Source organism: Pygoscelis adeliae, unplaced genomic scaffold, assembly GCF_000699105.1.
Source record: "Pygoscelis adeliae isolate BGI_AS28 unplaced genomic scaffold, ASM69910v1 Scaffold270, whole genome shotgun sequence".
Taxonomy (NCBI): Eukaryota; Metazoa; Chordata; class Aves; order Sphenisciformes; family Spheniscidae; genus Pygoscelis; species Pygoscelis adeliae.
Window position 1 is genome coordinate 769,062 of NW_008823916.1, and position 16,115 is coordinate 785,176.

A 16,115-nucleotide genomic window follows, 5' to 3' on the forward strand; every position below is an offset into this window, starting at 1 on the left:
CAGCAGGGATGTTATTTATTGAGAACTGTCAATGTGTTCAACACATGGTGTCCTTTGCTCTGACGAACTCACAGCCTGACTTTTATGGGGTTTCTCTGACACTTGTCAAACACTGGTGACAGGGCAAGCTTTACGAGGCACAGGTTTTTGTGTGAAAATTATTATAGAAGGGCATTGCAACAAGATGTCCTGTAAGGAAAGGAGAAACAGAGACTAGTTGGCAGAGAAGAAAACAGAGGCAGTTGCAAAGGGTAGAGGTTTCTTTTTGGCTGGTGGTTTCAGGAAGAGAACAGAGATTTCCTTCAGCGATAAATTAGATGCTTTGGGAGAAAGAAAGGGTGTTTGTTCAGTGATGAAACTGCTGTGTGAGAGAGAAGCAGGCTCCCTCTTCTGCTAATTCAAGCTGCTTATTTTGTGGCATAATGGTTTTAGTTGCTACTTTGCAATTGCTCTGAGGTGCCTTCAGCTCTGTCCTTTCCATCTGTGAAGGTGGGCTAATGGTTCGCAGCAGTCCTCAGAGAGATGCTGTTTGTAAGGATGAGGTAGTATCATCAGTGCAGCGCTTTGGTCACGTATGATGCTGTAAATGGCAAATGCCACTCCACTGTACTAAAAGAAGAAATGCTCAGCCAAGAAGTCCCATTGGCCAGGGTGATGGTAGGTCCCTGCAGCGCTGTGCTGCTATAAAGAGAAGACTGACGTTGTGGAATGCCAAAGAGACAAAAAGACAGAAGCATATCTTGCCAATCTCTTACTTATCTATTTGTCCCATCTTTTTTTCTCTTGACTTGTGTAAGCTCGTATTCATGAATATCACAGGTATTTATTTTCCCCTACTGAAAAACAGAGCTGTTGCCTGAACAGTGTGACTCTGGCCACATTCCCTCCTATTCAGCACAAAGCAATCTTGGCTCTTTACTAGTTAATATTTTCTGTCAACAACCTGCAAGAAAACATAAAATCAGTGCTGATAAAATTTGCAGATGTTGCAGAGTTCAGGGAGTGGTAAACAATGACCAAAACAGGACTCTCATTTGGGTGTTTTCAAAAACTGAGAACATGCAAACAGTATGCATTAGAATAAAGCCAAATGTGAAGTCATACATATAGAAAGACAGGCGGCAGGTCATACATAAAGGACGGATGGTGGGGGAAGGGTCTTTCACCTGGAAGCTAAATGTTTAGGAGTAACTGCCTGTTGGAATAGATAAAGCATGTAAATGTGAGCTGCCAATGCGATGCTGTGGCCAAAGGTTTAGAGTCATCGTTGGCTATGTAAACAAGGAAGCATTGAACAGGATTGGGGAGGTTGTGTTGTCCTTGTATTGACACTGGAGTAGCTGGTGCTGAAGTACTTTGTCCAGTTCTGGTGCCCAGAGTTTAAGAAGGATGTTGTATGAAAGAGGATTTAGAGGAAAAAAATTAACAATGACAATAATTATACGATTTGTAACAAGTCTTAAAGTATTTGACTCAAGAAGATTAAGAGGTGACTTGATCATCATGATCTTTTAAGTATATGTTTGAGGAATATTAATCTGATAATTCGAGGTTGGAAATCTAATAATAGGCAATGTGAGTAAATCTAATGGATGCACATGGAGGCTAAGCAACTTCAGAACAGAGAGAAAATGCAGTATTTTAGCCTTGAGAGTAGTCAATGATTGAAAAACCTTTCTGAGTAGAATGGTGGAATATCTGTCACCATAACTTTCAAATAAAAGTTCAGCATTTTTCCAAAGTACAAATTCTTTAAAGAGGAGTTAATTCAGTCCTCACCCGTATTGTGTCTGAGTGCTTCTAATGTCAGATTATTCTGGGGTTTTCAGATATTACTGCAAAAAATAATTGAAGCCAACAGTAAAGCACAGGTAGCACTAGGATGCTAATTTCAAATCCTTTAATTTTCCAGTATTTCTCTGGATTCTCCTTGACACTGGTAGGATATTTCTAGTCACCATAATTTTTCCAGCTCTTTGTAGGGTCTCCTGGGCATCACTATAGTTGAATTGTCAGGCTGAGTTTCATATGTTGTTAATCTTGTTTAGATTTTGTCACCTTTAACCAGAATGGTGTGCTGAGCAATGACTTGACTTTCCCCTTCAAAACAGTCCAGTGTTTCAGCTAGTCTGAAGACAAGCTGAAAAACAAGACTGAAATCTTTTCTCGTTGAAGGTAGTAAGAGTTTGACTGTTGACTTCAATGAAGCCAAGAATTTACCTCCAGAATAGAAACTTTGGGGAGGAAAATCAAGGTTTCCCTCTGAAAGCTGGAGCATTGACAATGTCAGGACTGTGAAGCTAACACAGCAGACATCTGTTAAAAACAGAGAAGTGAATGAGAAAGCAGAGAATAAGCTTGGGGTGACTTTTGCTTGTCATCTCCTTGCTGGGTGGTCTCCCTCACAGTCTCAGGGCAGAACAGCAGTCCAGTATGTAGGCTGTATGCTGAAATGACCTATTCTTGTGACTTTGGCTGAGTTGCAAACAGAAAATATAGACCAAAGACCTATCGAAGGTGATTAGTGTTATGAGACAGGATTTCATTTCATTTGAGCCATCCCCAGCTGGAGACCGTTCCTCAAAATTCACATTTAAGCCAAGTGCTCAAAATGCCCCAGTCTGCTCCCTCAAACCCATGTGCACATGTATATATAGGTCTATGCACAGAGAAGGTGGTACGTGTACATGCTATTTTGTTAGTCTTCATTTCTTTGGTTCCAAATTTAACCAGAAGTGGAAGGGCTGAAATAACATAAGAAAGGTTGGACATACGATATTTCCTGCTGCTCAGCTAAACACAAGAATTGCCAAAAATCTTCCAAGGTAGCTTGTTTCTTTTACATTTTTCTCCCAGTTCTGCAGACTGGAGAAGGTCAATTACTTTTGAGAAGCATTTGACTTTGGCAACGCTTATGGAAAGTGAAGTAGAATTATGACCTTTTGGAGGTTTGCCCATCGCTGTCCCATCTTGTCCTTTAAGAACTAAAGGCTGAATTTTCAGATACAGCCTTCGATTTAATAGGTGTGAATTTGTTTCTATACACTTCTAAGACATCGTGAGTATCTGTGTGAGAATTCTCATTTAGATGTCTATTTATTTGTGCTCACAGATCAAGTGATCACTGATATTTGTAGAGCAGAAACACAAGCTCAGGTATTTCCAGGAGAAAAATCATACCAAAACAAATGAAATTGGATTCAAACTGAGCAGAAAAATAGGGCTCTAAAATTATATACTTAGGTTAGTATGTGGTGACTACAGCCTATCTGGAATGCATACTATAATAGTTAAGGTTTTTTCAGCAGCATCTTTCCTAGAAAGCAGAAATATCTCTGTGGTTTGTGTATGGGTTTGGAACTTGTATGCAAGTATGGAGCGGGGAATTTAAGGCATGAAATAGTCATGATTAGAGAAGGCCCGGATCCCTTTCGAAAGCGACAGCAGAAAACAGGCACAATCAGCTCCGTTCTGCCTCCTGTTATTGCATGCTCTTCTGTGTATTGCATCGGAGACGTTACTTTTAAGGTTGGTAAATTCCTCAGTTGTTTCTATTAGCACAGGAAAGATGCAGTCATATGGGAAAGACATGCAGTAAGATATTTGAGTCTGGATGAGATCTAAGATATTTTTACAATAAGATATTTAATTTTCACAGAGGCAAAGACCTTGCATGGTATAAATCAGTGTAAATGCACTGGAACTACTCAGTTTTGCACTCACAAGGTATCTGCCCAGGAATGTTCTCAAAATCCAATTAAATAACTAGAACTGTTTCATGTGGAAATGCCCCTCAATTACAAAGACAAGGCTAAGCTATCATGATGTGATTTTTACAGTCTCCTCACAGGGTGCCCTAGTTTGCATTCATGGAATTTTTTGTTTCTGTTTTGTTTTTGTAATAATGTGGATGTTGGCCATCTGTCTGATCCTGGAAAGGTTGTAAGGTTGTCCCCGCTCCCCAGGTCCTCTTCCCACTCCCTCATTGATCATAATGCTTGATTTAGGTGCCACTAGATTTCCTTCTTTGTTCTCTAGCCCTAACCTCCCCCCCACAAACACACAAGCATTGTGCAATCGTGTAAAAGCTCTTCTCTCTGCAGCTGGGAGTAGTAACTGCTCAGCTGGTTCCAGTGCTGCCCTAAAGCTGCTGTAAAGGTCACAGACAAAGGAATTCTAAAAAGCAAAACAAGCTGTGTTGTCCTCCCTTCAATCCTCGCTGTGTATTTTGATCAGCACCACAGGCAAGCTCATGTGTAGACCTCCACTTCTTGCTGCTCCACGTTTCTGGCCGTTGAAGGGGTTCTGTAGGGCAGCATGTCGGGCGTTTTTCCAGCACAACTACGGGCTTGGCCGCTGCTGCAGCTGATTGACTTGCAGTGCTTGTCAGGCCCAAGGCACATTTTGAAAGGAAATGCCATATTGAACTCCCAGTGAGCTGATGGGTATTGTGCACAGTCATCTGATGGCACAGATGTGCCCCTAATAATGCTTCCAGGAGAACGTTTCCTCCTGGGATGCTCTGGCCATCTGATCTGCTCTGAGGTATGCTGACCTATCTTGACCCAGTTTATGATCAATTCTCTGCTGTTTTCTAAAATGAGCCCAGAAATACCACTTTATCATTTAGATTGCCTGGAAGTTATGGTACTTATGTGTCTGTTCTTTCCGTAGAAGATACTCTCTGTGTTTGCTCTCAAGCATTAACTCTTACAAAAGGGAGGAAAGCCACTCGTCTTAGCATGCACAAGAGTAAATTTCTCTGTAGAGCTTTGATAGCTAATCAGTATTTGGCTAATAGTGCAGGGAGGAGGAGGAGACGTGGAAGCAGAGGTAACGTATGTTCCACCAAGCACGTTGCTGGGTACATTCGTCTGTGTGTGTAGAGCCACCCTTCTGCTGGTGTGCCATCGTATTTGTGTCCTTTTTTGCAAGTTTGTGTGTGCTTCCAGTTTTGTGTGTGTTACTTGTGCATGCATCTGTGAAAGATGGATGATTTTCATGCATGCCTCTTGATATGTATCCGTGTGTTTTGCAACATCTGCTTTTAAAGTGAGAATGACGTTAATGCTGGATTTCTCTAAAGGTGAATACACTGCCTCAGCTACAATAGGATGGTTAATTCGTAACCTGGTTCTGCTGATCAGTGAGCATAGATAAGCTTGGAAGCCGAGAGGTGTGTTCAAGTCTCTTTGAGCCAAACCAACAAACTTACTGAGGGCTTTCCATTCCCTTATATTTGAAGGATATCTGGGTTTTCATAAACACTAAACTCTGCTTTATTATCAGTGGGCCACACTAGAGTGTCTAAAACTGGCAGCCACCGACCTGAATTCTTGTCTGCATCAAGCCTGATGCAAAGCCTCCCATATTTATGACATACACCAGTGATTCTCTGAAGGAACACGCTGATGGCTGCAGAGTTTATGACTTAAAGTTAAGTAGTATCAGAACGAAGCCTTCCTGTACTATCTTAATACTGTCCCTATGTCTGCATGTGTTATGATCATCTCTAATAACATGGACACATACTGGTTTTCCAAGCTTCAACCAAAAATATTTGGTTGTTTCTGAGAACGAGGCAGACAAATAAATTGTTTTGTAGATATTAGAAAATACTTACCCTTGTTCTCTGGAATGTTCCTGTCTTCCCAGACTTTATAGCAGGGACTGAAGTTTGACCCTTGCGAAGGATGTGCTTTTTGCTATCCATCTAAAAGCCCGCCTAAACCTAGTTATTGGATCATAAACAGCCACAGTTTGTTAACCAAGTACCAGTCTCCACTGGTTCTGCAGCTTTATTGTGAAATGCTTAGGGAGATCTAGATAAGAAGCCAACCTTCCCACTAATACTTGTTTACGCTGATACTGTATACAAAGGAGCCCTTGCAAAAGCAATACCCAGTCCAAGGATGACCCTGTTATAATACTGCAAGGACTGTAGCTCGCTCCTCTCTGCCATCTGGTTATGCAGTGTTGTGTGTTCATTTACACCTCAAAATCCTCACAATCTAATAATTTCTCACTAACCCCAGCCTACCAGATTTATCTGCAGTAAACTCTCATATACTGTTAGCGGGTATATTCTCACAATAGGCTCAGTGAGGTGTCACTAATATGATTGTCCATGCCAGTGGCTGCTCTGTTGCAGCCTAAATGATTTTGTTATCAGAAGGGAAGGATTTATGTAATGTTCGTAACTAACCAGCCACTACAAATTCATGTTTTGCTGTTTTAGCTGTTCTCACCTCCCTGTTTTCAGGCTTCAAGGTATCTCATTGAGCATATGAGTGACTGGGAATTTGAGAAACAGTACAGAATATATGCTTAATTTAATGCTAAATGGCAGTGATATAAAGATTTTGATATTGCAAAGAGCCTTGGGCCAAATTCTCAACATTAAATAGGCATAGCTGTATTAGAGTCTATTTTTACATGATGAAGATCTTGTCTTTCATGTCAAAACAAAAAGTACTCCATCCTTCTGTCTCAGATCTGAATCCTATTGCATAGCTTGTAAATGATAATATCTGGTGTGGATTCGACTAGATTGATAGCAGCAGCAAACATCCCCTTTTTGCTCGCTTAAGTAGTACATTGCTACCTGAGCAAGTCTCAGGTGTTTGCTTGAGCCACTTCTCGTCTCAGGGGGCGACCTCAGGAGGCCTCTTAGCTGTGTTGGAAATGGTATAGACAGAGATGTTGCCTTAAGTACTCTGGACTTTGAATTATTTAACTATTGTGGAAGGAAGTGGGGGCTGGGGTAAGCATGGCAAAGGAAAGGAGAGATTATTTCTCCCCTTTGTAAAACTATATTGGGTTCAACGTCATACCATGAAATATCCAGTGCAGAACTCAAGAACTGCTCCAGTGGATCTTCACTGACTTATCCAATTGCATGGAACATGGGGATACTTAACCCAAATCTGTCGGTTTTAATTATTTTCCTCTGGACAGATAAAAGCTTTCTATAGGTTCCTGTAGAATATTTGCTCTTTCAAGCGTTCCTCTGTGCTTTGATACTAAACGATTAAAGCATGCTAAAGAAAAAAACAGTCCCAACCTTTAGCTCCCTGTTCTTGGGCCCCCTGACTGCAGCTTTGATTGTTGACCTAAATTCCCCTTTCATAACTGAGTCCTGTCACCTCTGGTTGTAGTCTCCCAGCAAAACAGGCACGGCCAACTTTCAGAAGTGCAGGGCACTGTTTTCCATTCTGCCTTGCACGGCTGTGACGGGCTCCGCAGCACACCTGATGTGTTCAAAGTCAAACTGACCTCCTTCTTTCCCTTCCCCCAGCCTTTCGGCTCCTGGAAAGGAAAGCATAACAAGTTTTTTTGGTTTTTTTTTTTCGCTTCCAGTTGCTCAGCAAAATGGGGAAACTTTTTCTGCATTCTTAGGTAATTCTATGGCTGGGCTGATTACCGGAAAGATTGCTCTTAGCAAGATGCAAGAAACGGCACTGAAGTGTGGTAGGGAGGCCTGGAGTCTGTTATTGATAATATTAAAGTGGATTACAGCAGCTTGCATGGGCGACTTCGGCCTCTCTTCTTTCAAACTGCCCACAGAGAGAGCTACTTAGGACTCCAGCAGCTACAGCCTCTAGCTGTGAGTTCCCGTTTCTCTGTGGCTGCTGCTGATAAACATCTGCTCCAATCTCGGTGTCGTGAGCTTGGTTACAGCAATGTCTTGTGTCCTCACCCAGGACTTTCTTCCAGAAGTTCAGCAGCTGATACTACACACTGTGGTCGTGCTGCCAAATCCTGTCCAGCGCACAGGGCCCATGCAAGGATGTGGCTCTATTTAAGTCCCCAGCGAAGTCCTGAAAGCAAACTGGTTATAAATTATATATTTATATAATACATGGCCTTGATTAGGGCCTCCTGGAAGAGGTTGGATGGACAGTCATATACCGGAGCAATTGTGGGTCAGTAGCAAGAGCACTGAGATGCCACTTTTTAAAAAAAAGGGACTATATTTCTGGTTTCCCATGTTTGACTTTTGGCATCGGAGCTTTGGAGCTTAATTTTCCAGCTTTGCCCGCTCTTTTGATGCCTAGGAATTTACTTTTCCTATAAGGGACAAATATCATGGGACTGCAAGGAGCCTCCTGGACCGTGAAAGTCTGTCTTTGGCCAAGCATACAGGAATGTGGCATCTTACTCTGTTCATGCACTTCTCTGGAGTTGTCTGAAAAGTGACTCACTTCTTTGTGGGGAAGGAAGGTTACCAATGACTCTTATTGGAAAGCTGAACTAGTGCCTCTTCTTTTTTTTAATAAAAGATAAAATTCTGTTTTAATCCCTTGGGTTTCAGGAACAGGAGCTTTATGGGGAAAAAATCATTCAGACTAAGGAATTAGAAGGGCTGTCAGTATTCTCAGTTGTAGCTCCATCCCTTTCTAGCAACTCAGGGCAAGCAGAAGTGAGGAAAACTGTTTGCTGCTGTATGAAACTCGTACATATTTTTTTAATCTAATTGCTGTGGGGAAAACAAACATCAGTTTTATTTCGCACCATTTCTTGGCTCAGAAACTTCAGACATATTCGCCAAATTGTGGTTTTACAGTCATTGGCTTGAGTCTCATTTACCATGAGGCCTCTTTACACCACTCTTGGTTTGTAAAGGGATATTAAGTAGCTAAAATGTCCTTTACCACATTATTGTAAAGAATTCTCAGTGTAAATGAGAATCTAAACTCTGTATGTTTTTCATGTAAATGTTGGTTGTGGTCACAGCTGAATTTTGAAATTCGGAGTGTCAACCATTGTGAGGGGTGATTTTGCTCAAAACCAGCCTTGTTTGGGGTAAAAGAGGCCTCTTGTTTAAAATGTTCTTAATTATGTCTGAGAAATAACTCATGGCTATGGAACCTTTTACTAAATTGAAATAAATTGTGAAAACATCAAATTATTCAGTTTTCAGAAGTTCTGGCAATTATTTCACATGTCCCTCTTCCAATGGCTTTGCCCTTATTAGTTGTCATAGAAGAAGTAATAAATTCTTTTATTATGACATCCAAAGTCCCAGCTGAAATTAGTTTCATTGTGCTGGGGACAAAACGGAAAAGTGACACTCCCTTAGCCGGAGGATTCTTAGTCTAAAGCCAAAAGTAAGTGAAGGATTGGGAAAGTAGGTACAGCATACAAGCAAAAGAAGGTCATAAAGAACTGGTGCGACTTGCAAGTTAAAGGGAGTGTGGGTTTCTTATCCCTTTTCTTACTCTTTTTCCTTTCTCTTAAGAATAAAACAAGTCTTGCTGCTGAAGGGATTGTGTTCAATCCATCTTTTCATCAAGAGTTGGATGTTTGTAATAGTAAAAGTTTGAGAAAAGAATACCGTACGTGGCATATGGATTCAGTAATGACCTTTGCCCTAAACTAGAAAATGTAAGGAACTGGAATAGTAGACTGTTTTAGTTCAGCAGCTTTCATACTGGCATGTTCAGTGGTGTCCCTATTGTCACTGTTTTTTTCTTTTTCTGCCCTCCTTTGGCTCCCTGTAAATCTTGAATTGATGGCAGCTGTTTGAGCCAAACTCAAGACACGTTGCATCACATCAGGGTTTAAATGCTCAAAGGCAAGGGAGGATTGCTACTATTCTGTAGTATTCCTCCAGCAGCTCCATCTGTTCAGCTGAGGTCAATCACTAGCATCATGCAGCACTTCAGAGAGAGAGGAAGATGTTCTTTAATGCTGGCTAGGAAACTGAATTTCCATTCCACAATAATTTATCAGTTCTTTGGGGGAATATTTACAGCCCCGGTCAGTACAAAAAGCCAAAAATACTTGACCTGTAAAGACTGTATGGTGGACTTCCCCAGAGCTGGAGACCCCAGAAGCCTGTTCCAAGGACTTCCAGCCGTCCGTCCAACAGCAGGGATCTCGGATGCCTTAAGAAACAGGTGGAGCAGCTATTGCGTGTGCAGCTGCCCTGTGGTCCGTGGGCCTGCAGAATTCGGTCGCTGGGTAGCAAAGGCGGCAGGAGATGATGGGGGGCATGGCTGAGATGGGTTGACCTTCTATGCTTGCAGTCAAAACAGCCGAGGGAGTCCCTGGGATTCTCCTGGCCATGTTGAAGACCCGCACCTTCTCAGAGAGATTTCTTGGGACTAGCCCATTTCTGCATCGCTTTTTCTGTTCTCACCATGTTGGCATTTCTTGGCAGGCAAAAACTCTTACAAAATGTCTGACCAGCTCTAATGGTCTTATTACAATAAGTTGCGGGTTTTATAACTTTTTTTTAATGACTTATTTGGAAGAGGGACTTGTCTTGCCAGCTGTCTTCTCATTCATTGCAGTATTATCCACCCACTATCGTTGGACAATACCTTCATTTGAGATTCATAAAAACGCAGACGTTTGTGGGCTCTCATACCTCTGAAAATTAATGCATTGTAGAAGTATTCATTCCATAAAGAAAAAATTAAAAATGCTTAAAACACAGACTCCAGAAGGTCATTGGTAGCTTTGGCTTTCATATCACGAATTTCTCAGGTAAATATCCATCCCAGCAAATGTAATTTTTTTTAGCATATTTGTTCTTTCCTTCCCTGGTTCTTCTCCTCTCCTTTCTCATGATCAGAAGTAGCAGTATAAACTAGAAGCTGGTTTCGAAAAGGTTTTGAACTGAGTGCGCCCTACAGATGAATAAACACATTACCTTCCGAACCCTGGGATCTCTCTTCCAAAGGAAACAGGAAAAGGGGGAGCTCAGAGTCCCTAGCAAAATACCAGCGTACCAGCGTGCAGAAAAAAAGGCCTGTTTAAATTTTTTTAACTTTCCCATCAGAAGACTTTTTTTACAGGGGGAGGAGGAGGAGAGGGGAAGGGTGTGAGGAGAGGGGGGAAGGTGGGTGCTGGGAGAGGGGAGGAAAAATACAGTGAATGCTCCTGTAACCTTTGCTCTGTTGATACTAGACAAGACTGCACTGTTAATGAGTGATTGTTAACAGATGGCTGTTGAGCAACTTAGTCAGAAGCAGAAGATGTTATTTGGTTGTAGAGCTGGGAGGGTTAGGGTGCAGGGGTGGGGTAAGGGGATATTTAGTCTTTTCATGAGGACTGAACTGTCAGAGATTTATGATTTTCGTTTAGGCGTTTGGAAGTGAAGGCTTGGGGGAAGGATTGTTTTCTATGTCCTGATAGTAGAAAGGCCATTTGGTGCTGAAGGCTCCAACGATTATTTTTTCAGTTGAGGGGTGTCCCTGCAGCCCTTGGCCTTTGAGAACTGAAAGATGGAAATGCATGTCTTTAACTTGCCAAACCTATTGTCCCAAACTGAGAAGGTATGGGCTCTTCCCACCACTTGGAGCTGTCTGAAGACCGGTTGAGAGAGCTTTAGGTGTAGATCCACACATTGTCCATGAGAGAAATCATTAGTGTATATTCCCTGCAGTGCACCAAATTGCTATTAAGTGTGTGTGAGGGGGCAGGAATCTTTCTGAATGTGTGTGTCCGTCCGTGCATGTTTCTTGCCCTTTCTTGGTGTCCTATATACCTTGTTCAGCACATCCAGCATACCAATGTATGCCATTTGCTTACTGATTTTTATTGGGTATGAATTTGAAGGTAGCCTGAACACATCCGATTCACTCTCTGTAGGATTTGGGTGCTTGATCCTACCAAGATTGTCACAGCTGCTCAGTTTTTCTCAAACTGTGCAGTACTTAGATTTTATACTTATTTCTCCTCTGGACCTTACTAGATACAGGGCTCATGGGTATGAGATACGAGTGAGATCAACAAGGATTGCTTCTCAAGACTGTTCTTATTTTCAACCAGTGATGTATGGGTTGAGCGAAGGTAAGAAACAAATGCACGGTACATCATTTTGCTGATAGAAATTTGCAAAAGGTTTTGGTTTTTGGTCAGGAATGGGGAATCCCATTCGTACGCGCCGCTGGCAAAATGTGACTTTTAATAGCAAGTCTTAACATGACCTCCCACAATCACGCACTAGATGATTTAATGTCTTTCTTATACACTAACTTTCTAACATATGTAGGTGGGTCTACGTATATACATATAGAGAGATATATTTATACAATTGAAAGACTAAATTCTTTATTCTGTCATCCTTATTTATTCATATTTCTTTTTTGGGGGCACATAGGACTATATGACAAATGTTCTTACACCTCCCGTGACCGAGGATGGGTCCTGGGGATTAACACCGTCAGTGACCAGGGGAATAGAGACCCCCGCTATTTCTTCTCTCTGAAGACGGACCGTGCTCGCAAAGTAACCACCATTGCAGCACATCGCAGCTACCTCCCCAACCAGTGGGTGCATCTGGCTGCCACGTATGATGGGCACCTGATGAAACTCTATGTGAATGGTGCCCAGGTGGCCACAAGTGGAGAGCAAGTGGGCAGCATCTTCAGTCTTCTGACCTTGAAGTGCAAGGTGCTCATGGTTGGAGGAAATGCCCTGAACCAGAACTATCGGGGTTACGTAGAGCACTTCAGCCTCTGGAGGACAGCCCGGTCTCAGAAGGAGATCTTGTTGGACATGGGCCAGGCAATTCACAGACAAGACACGCCTCTACCTCAGCTAGTTCTTCAAGACAGTTTACTGAATGTGAAAAACACCTGGTCTCCCATGAAGGATGGCAGCAGTCCTCAGAGCAAGTTCAGCTATCATCATGGCTATTTGCTGGATACTAGCCTAGACCCTCCTCTCTGCGGACAGACAGTCTGTGACAACACGGATGTAATTGCCAGCTACAACAAGCTCCCTAGCTTCCGCCGCAACAAAATCGTCCGCTACCGTGTGGTAAATCTCTATGATGACAAGCACCAGAACCCCACCGTCAGCCGGCAGCAGATTGAGTTCCAGCATCAGCATTTAAATGAGGCTTTCAGCCGCTACAACATCACCTGGGAGCTGGAGGTGCTGGAGGTGAAGAACTCTTCCCTTCGCCACCGACTCATCCTGGCCAACTGTGATATCAGCAAGATAGGGGATGAGAACTGTGATCCTGAGTGCAACCACACCTTGACCGGGTACGATGGCGGAGACTGCCGACATGTACGCCACACGCTCTTCAACAAGAAGAAGCAGAACGGTGTGTGTGACATGGATTGTAATTACGAGAGATACAACTTCGATGGTGGGGAATGCTGTAACCCAGAGATAACAGAAGTCACCAAGACGTGCTTTGACCCATATTCTCCTTACAGGTAGGCAATTTCTTAAACAAACATGCTTTTTATGATCATATTAATAAATACTTGTCTAGGTATTGATCAGCCTGCTGACTGTTGAACCCTTGTGTTATTGGTATTATGGGCTTTGGAGTTTTAATTAATTTTTTTTTTCTTAGTATTTAGCTCACATTACAGTTATCCAAATGCAATCTCAGTAATGGGCTCAACAGCATCTTAACATTGAATTGGTATTCCCCATCTAAGCTAAAGAGAATTAGTGCTAAAGACCGAAGCAGCCAACTTTGGGAGACCCATTAGTCATTGGTTATGAGCAGTATACTGTAGCATTGCACAGTTTATTTTAACCACAGATTCTCAGGAGTGGGGTTTAGATGTCATAGAAAGCTCATATGTATTTGGAGAGGGAAGAGCCTCTCAGGCATGGAAGAGAACATAAATACTCTTAGGTAGACTTTAATTCTGTAGGACTTCTTTGAAGGTAGGTAGGTTATTCTATATTCTTAATGCTATGAGTACAGCGTTGTGTAAGTACTGCTGCAGAGGAGCAGCTGAGTCTGTGGGTTATGAGGAGGGAGGTGGGTACCAGGTTCCTGGCAGTGCTGTTACACACATTGGGCGGGTAATTGAACTCTTCTGCACCCCTTTTTATACATACGAAAATGGGGGTAATGCCACTTCATTGCAAATGGCAGGGCAACTTTCTGTGGGTGGATGTGAGTTTATAAAATCCTGAGCGCCTTTGTTGTAGTTTGAAGAGGGGCTCCCTGAATAACTTGCATCAGTTGAGTACCACGTATCTACAATTACTCCAACTTCCTTTTGATCATCTTCAGATAAGAGTTAGTATGTTTAAGTAAAAAAGTGTTCCCTGTGAATGAGTTAGAAATATAAACACACAGAAGATGAAGGTTAAAGCTGAAATTCTGTTTTCTGTATCCCATGTTACAGGTTTTTTTGGGCAATTCATGGAGTCATGGGGGAAAACAGGAAAAATTTCTTTATTGAAAGAGTGGTTAAACATTGGAACAGGCTGCCCAGGGAAGTGGTTGAGTCACCATCCCAGGAAGTATTTAAAAGATGGGTAGATGAAGCGCTTAGGGACATGGTTTAGTGGGCATGGTGGTGGTGGGTCGATGATTGGACTCGATGATCTTAGAGGTCTTTTCCAACCTTAATGATTCTATGATTCTATGAAAACCACTAGATGTTCAGAATACCCTGTGTTGTCAACATTAAAGTTCAGGTTAAGAAGGAAAGTATGAGCTGTTCTGGAGTCCCTTCCATTATAGCAATTCAGGCTATATTTGTAACTTCCTTAGTAGAGAGACCTTTTTAAACAACATTATCAGCTCTACTGGAGCTTTAAATACACATAATTAAGCTGCAAAGAAATGCTTCCTTTCCAGTTTTTTTGGGTTTTTTTTTTTTTTTTTCAAACTCCAGTGAGGTTGTTTTTTAAAAAAATCCTTATAGCTTAGCTTGACTTCAGTCAGTTACCAGTGAGCAAAGCTCAAATGAGGAAATACTTTAAATACTAACGATTTGAAAATATTGAAAGGAAAAATACCAATCTTTTAATACTGTTCAACTGGAGAGGAACACAACTAAGCAAATATCATCAAAGGCATAATGCAAATTGGATTGTTTTAACACTGTAGTTCTGAGAACTCGAGGTGTTAGTTATAACAGCTATGACAATTTTTAGAAAAATACATTATTTTTAATCTGATAGTACCCTTTTATCACTTGTTCTGTGACCAGCATAATACCCATACAAAATGAAACAAGAAAAGCCTTTTAAATTTTAGTTGACAGATTTAAGACTGTGCCTTAATGTTATTCTGACATACAGAGATGTTTCTATTTCAAATGAAGTCTTTTTGCTGCACAGATTGTACTTGCACAAGCCCAAGGAAGGAATTTAGTTCCAAAATTTGAACTTACTTTAACACAGCATAGTTGCTTTTCGTACACAGTTACATGTTCCTTTTGGAGACAACCACCTTGCTGAACTTGTCTGGAGGATTTTCATTTCGTGGCATTGAGCTCACAGATCTTCTACATGTTCATTTTGGCTTGAGAACCACCTCCTCTTGACTGATGCACTTAAGTCAGTGAAGGAGGCCTGAAGGTCCTCTTCCACAGTGTAGAGCCTGAGAAAATCCATAGATCCTCCAAACATTTTTTTACAACAGTTAGATTTCATTTAGTTGTCTTTGCACAGACATTGTAATGCAGCATTGATCACTGGCAATGAAACCAAGAAGGACAGTAGAAGATATTCTATCCCTCTGGAGCCTTTATTTGGTGGCTGACGTGCTTAGGCTGAGCTCATACCCACCTCTATGATGGGTGTTTGCACTCAGTATGGCAAAATACAGCTGTTAGGCCTGTAGACTTGATCAATGAGGTTTGTAAGGCTGAACACTGCTTTGAGTATTTAGGCTAACAAATACAGGTTTAGGACAGTGGCTTTGGCAGCAAAGCCTTCATTGACTAAAAGGGTGAAGAATCAAACCCTATGTTTGGCTTTGGTATTGCCCTCAGCACCATCCCCTGAGAGAGATTTCCATGCCAATTAGTGACTCAGTCAAAATCTGTGACTCGGTTGGCACCATCTGGGCCCATTTTGCATCACCAGCCCCTCTTGTCATCACTTTCATTGGCAAAGAGTCCTCAGTCCCCTCTAGTGCAGGCCTTGCACCACATGAGTGAAGACATCTCTACAGCCTCTGAGAGCTCACATCTAATTCCAGGTATTTCCTCTGCCCAAGTTCGGCCTAACAATAGCAGAAGGAAGGGAAAAGAGCCCTCAGTCTGGTGAGGCATCAAATAAAAGAGGGAGATAAGATGAAATGGTACCAGTAAAACGTTTCCTGAGCTTTGTGCTGTAAAGACTCTTCGCAGCCTTCCTTGGTACTGGGGGGGGGGGGGGGGCGCAGAGGC

At 42.0% G+C, this 16,115-nt stretch overlaps 1 protein-coding gene across 1 annotated transcript in view; it reads left to right on the forward strand.

Annotated features, from left to right (window-relative positions):
- PAPPA (pregnancy-associated plasma protein A, pappalysin 1) overlaps nt 1-16,115 on the forward strand; it is a 179,641-nt gene that overhangs the window by 13,885 nt on the left and 149,641 nt on the right. Inside the window, exon 2 of the mRNA XM_009319278.1 lies at nt 12,113-13,181. Coding sequence (XP_009317553.1) covers nt 12,113-13,181 — 1,069 coding nt within the window. The remainder of the gene's footprint in view (nt 1-12,112; nt 13,182-16,115) is intronic.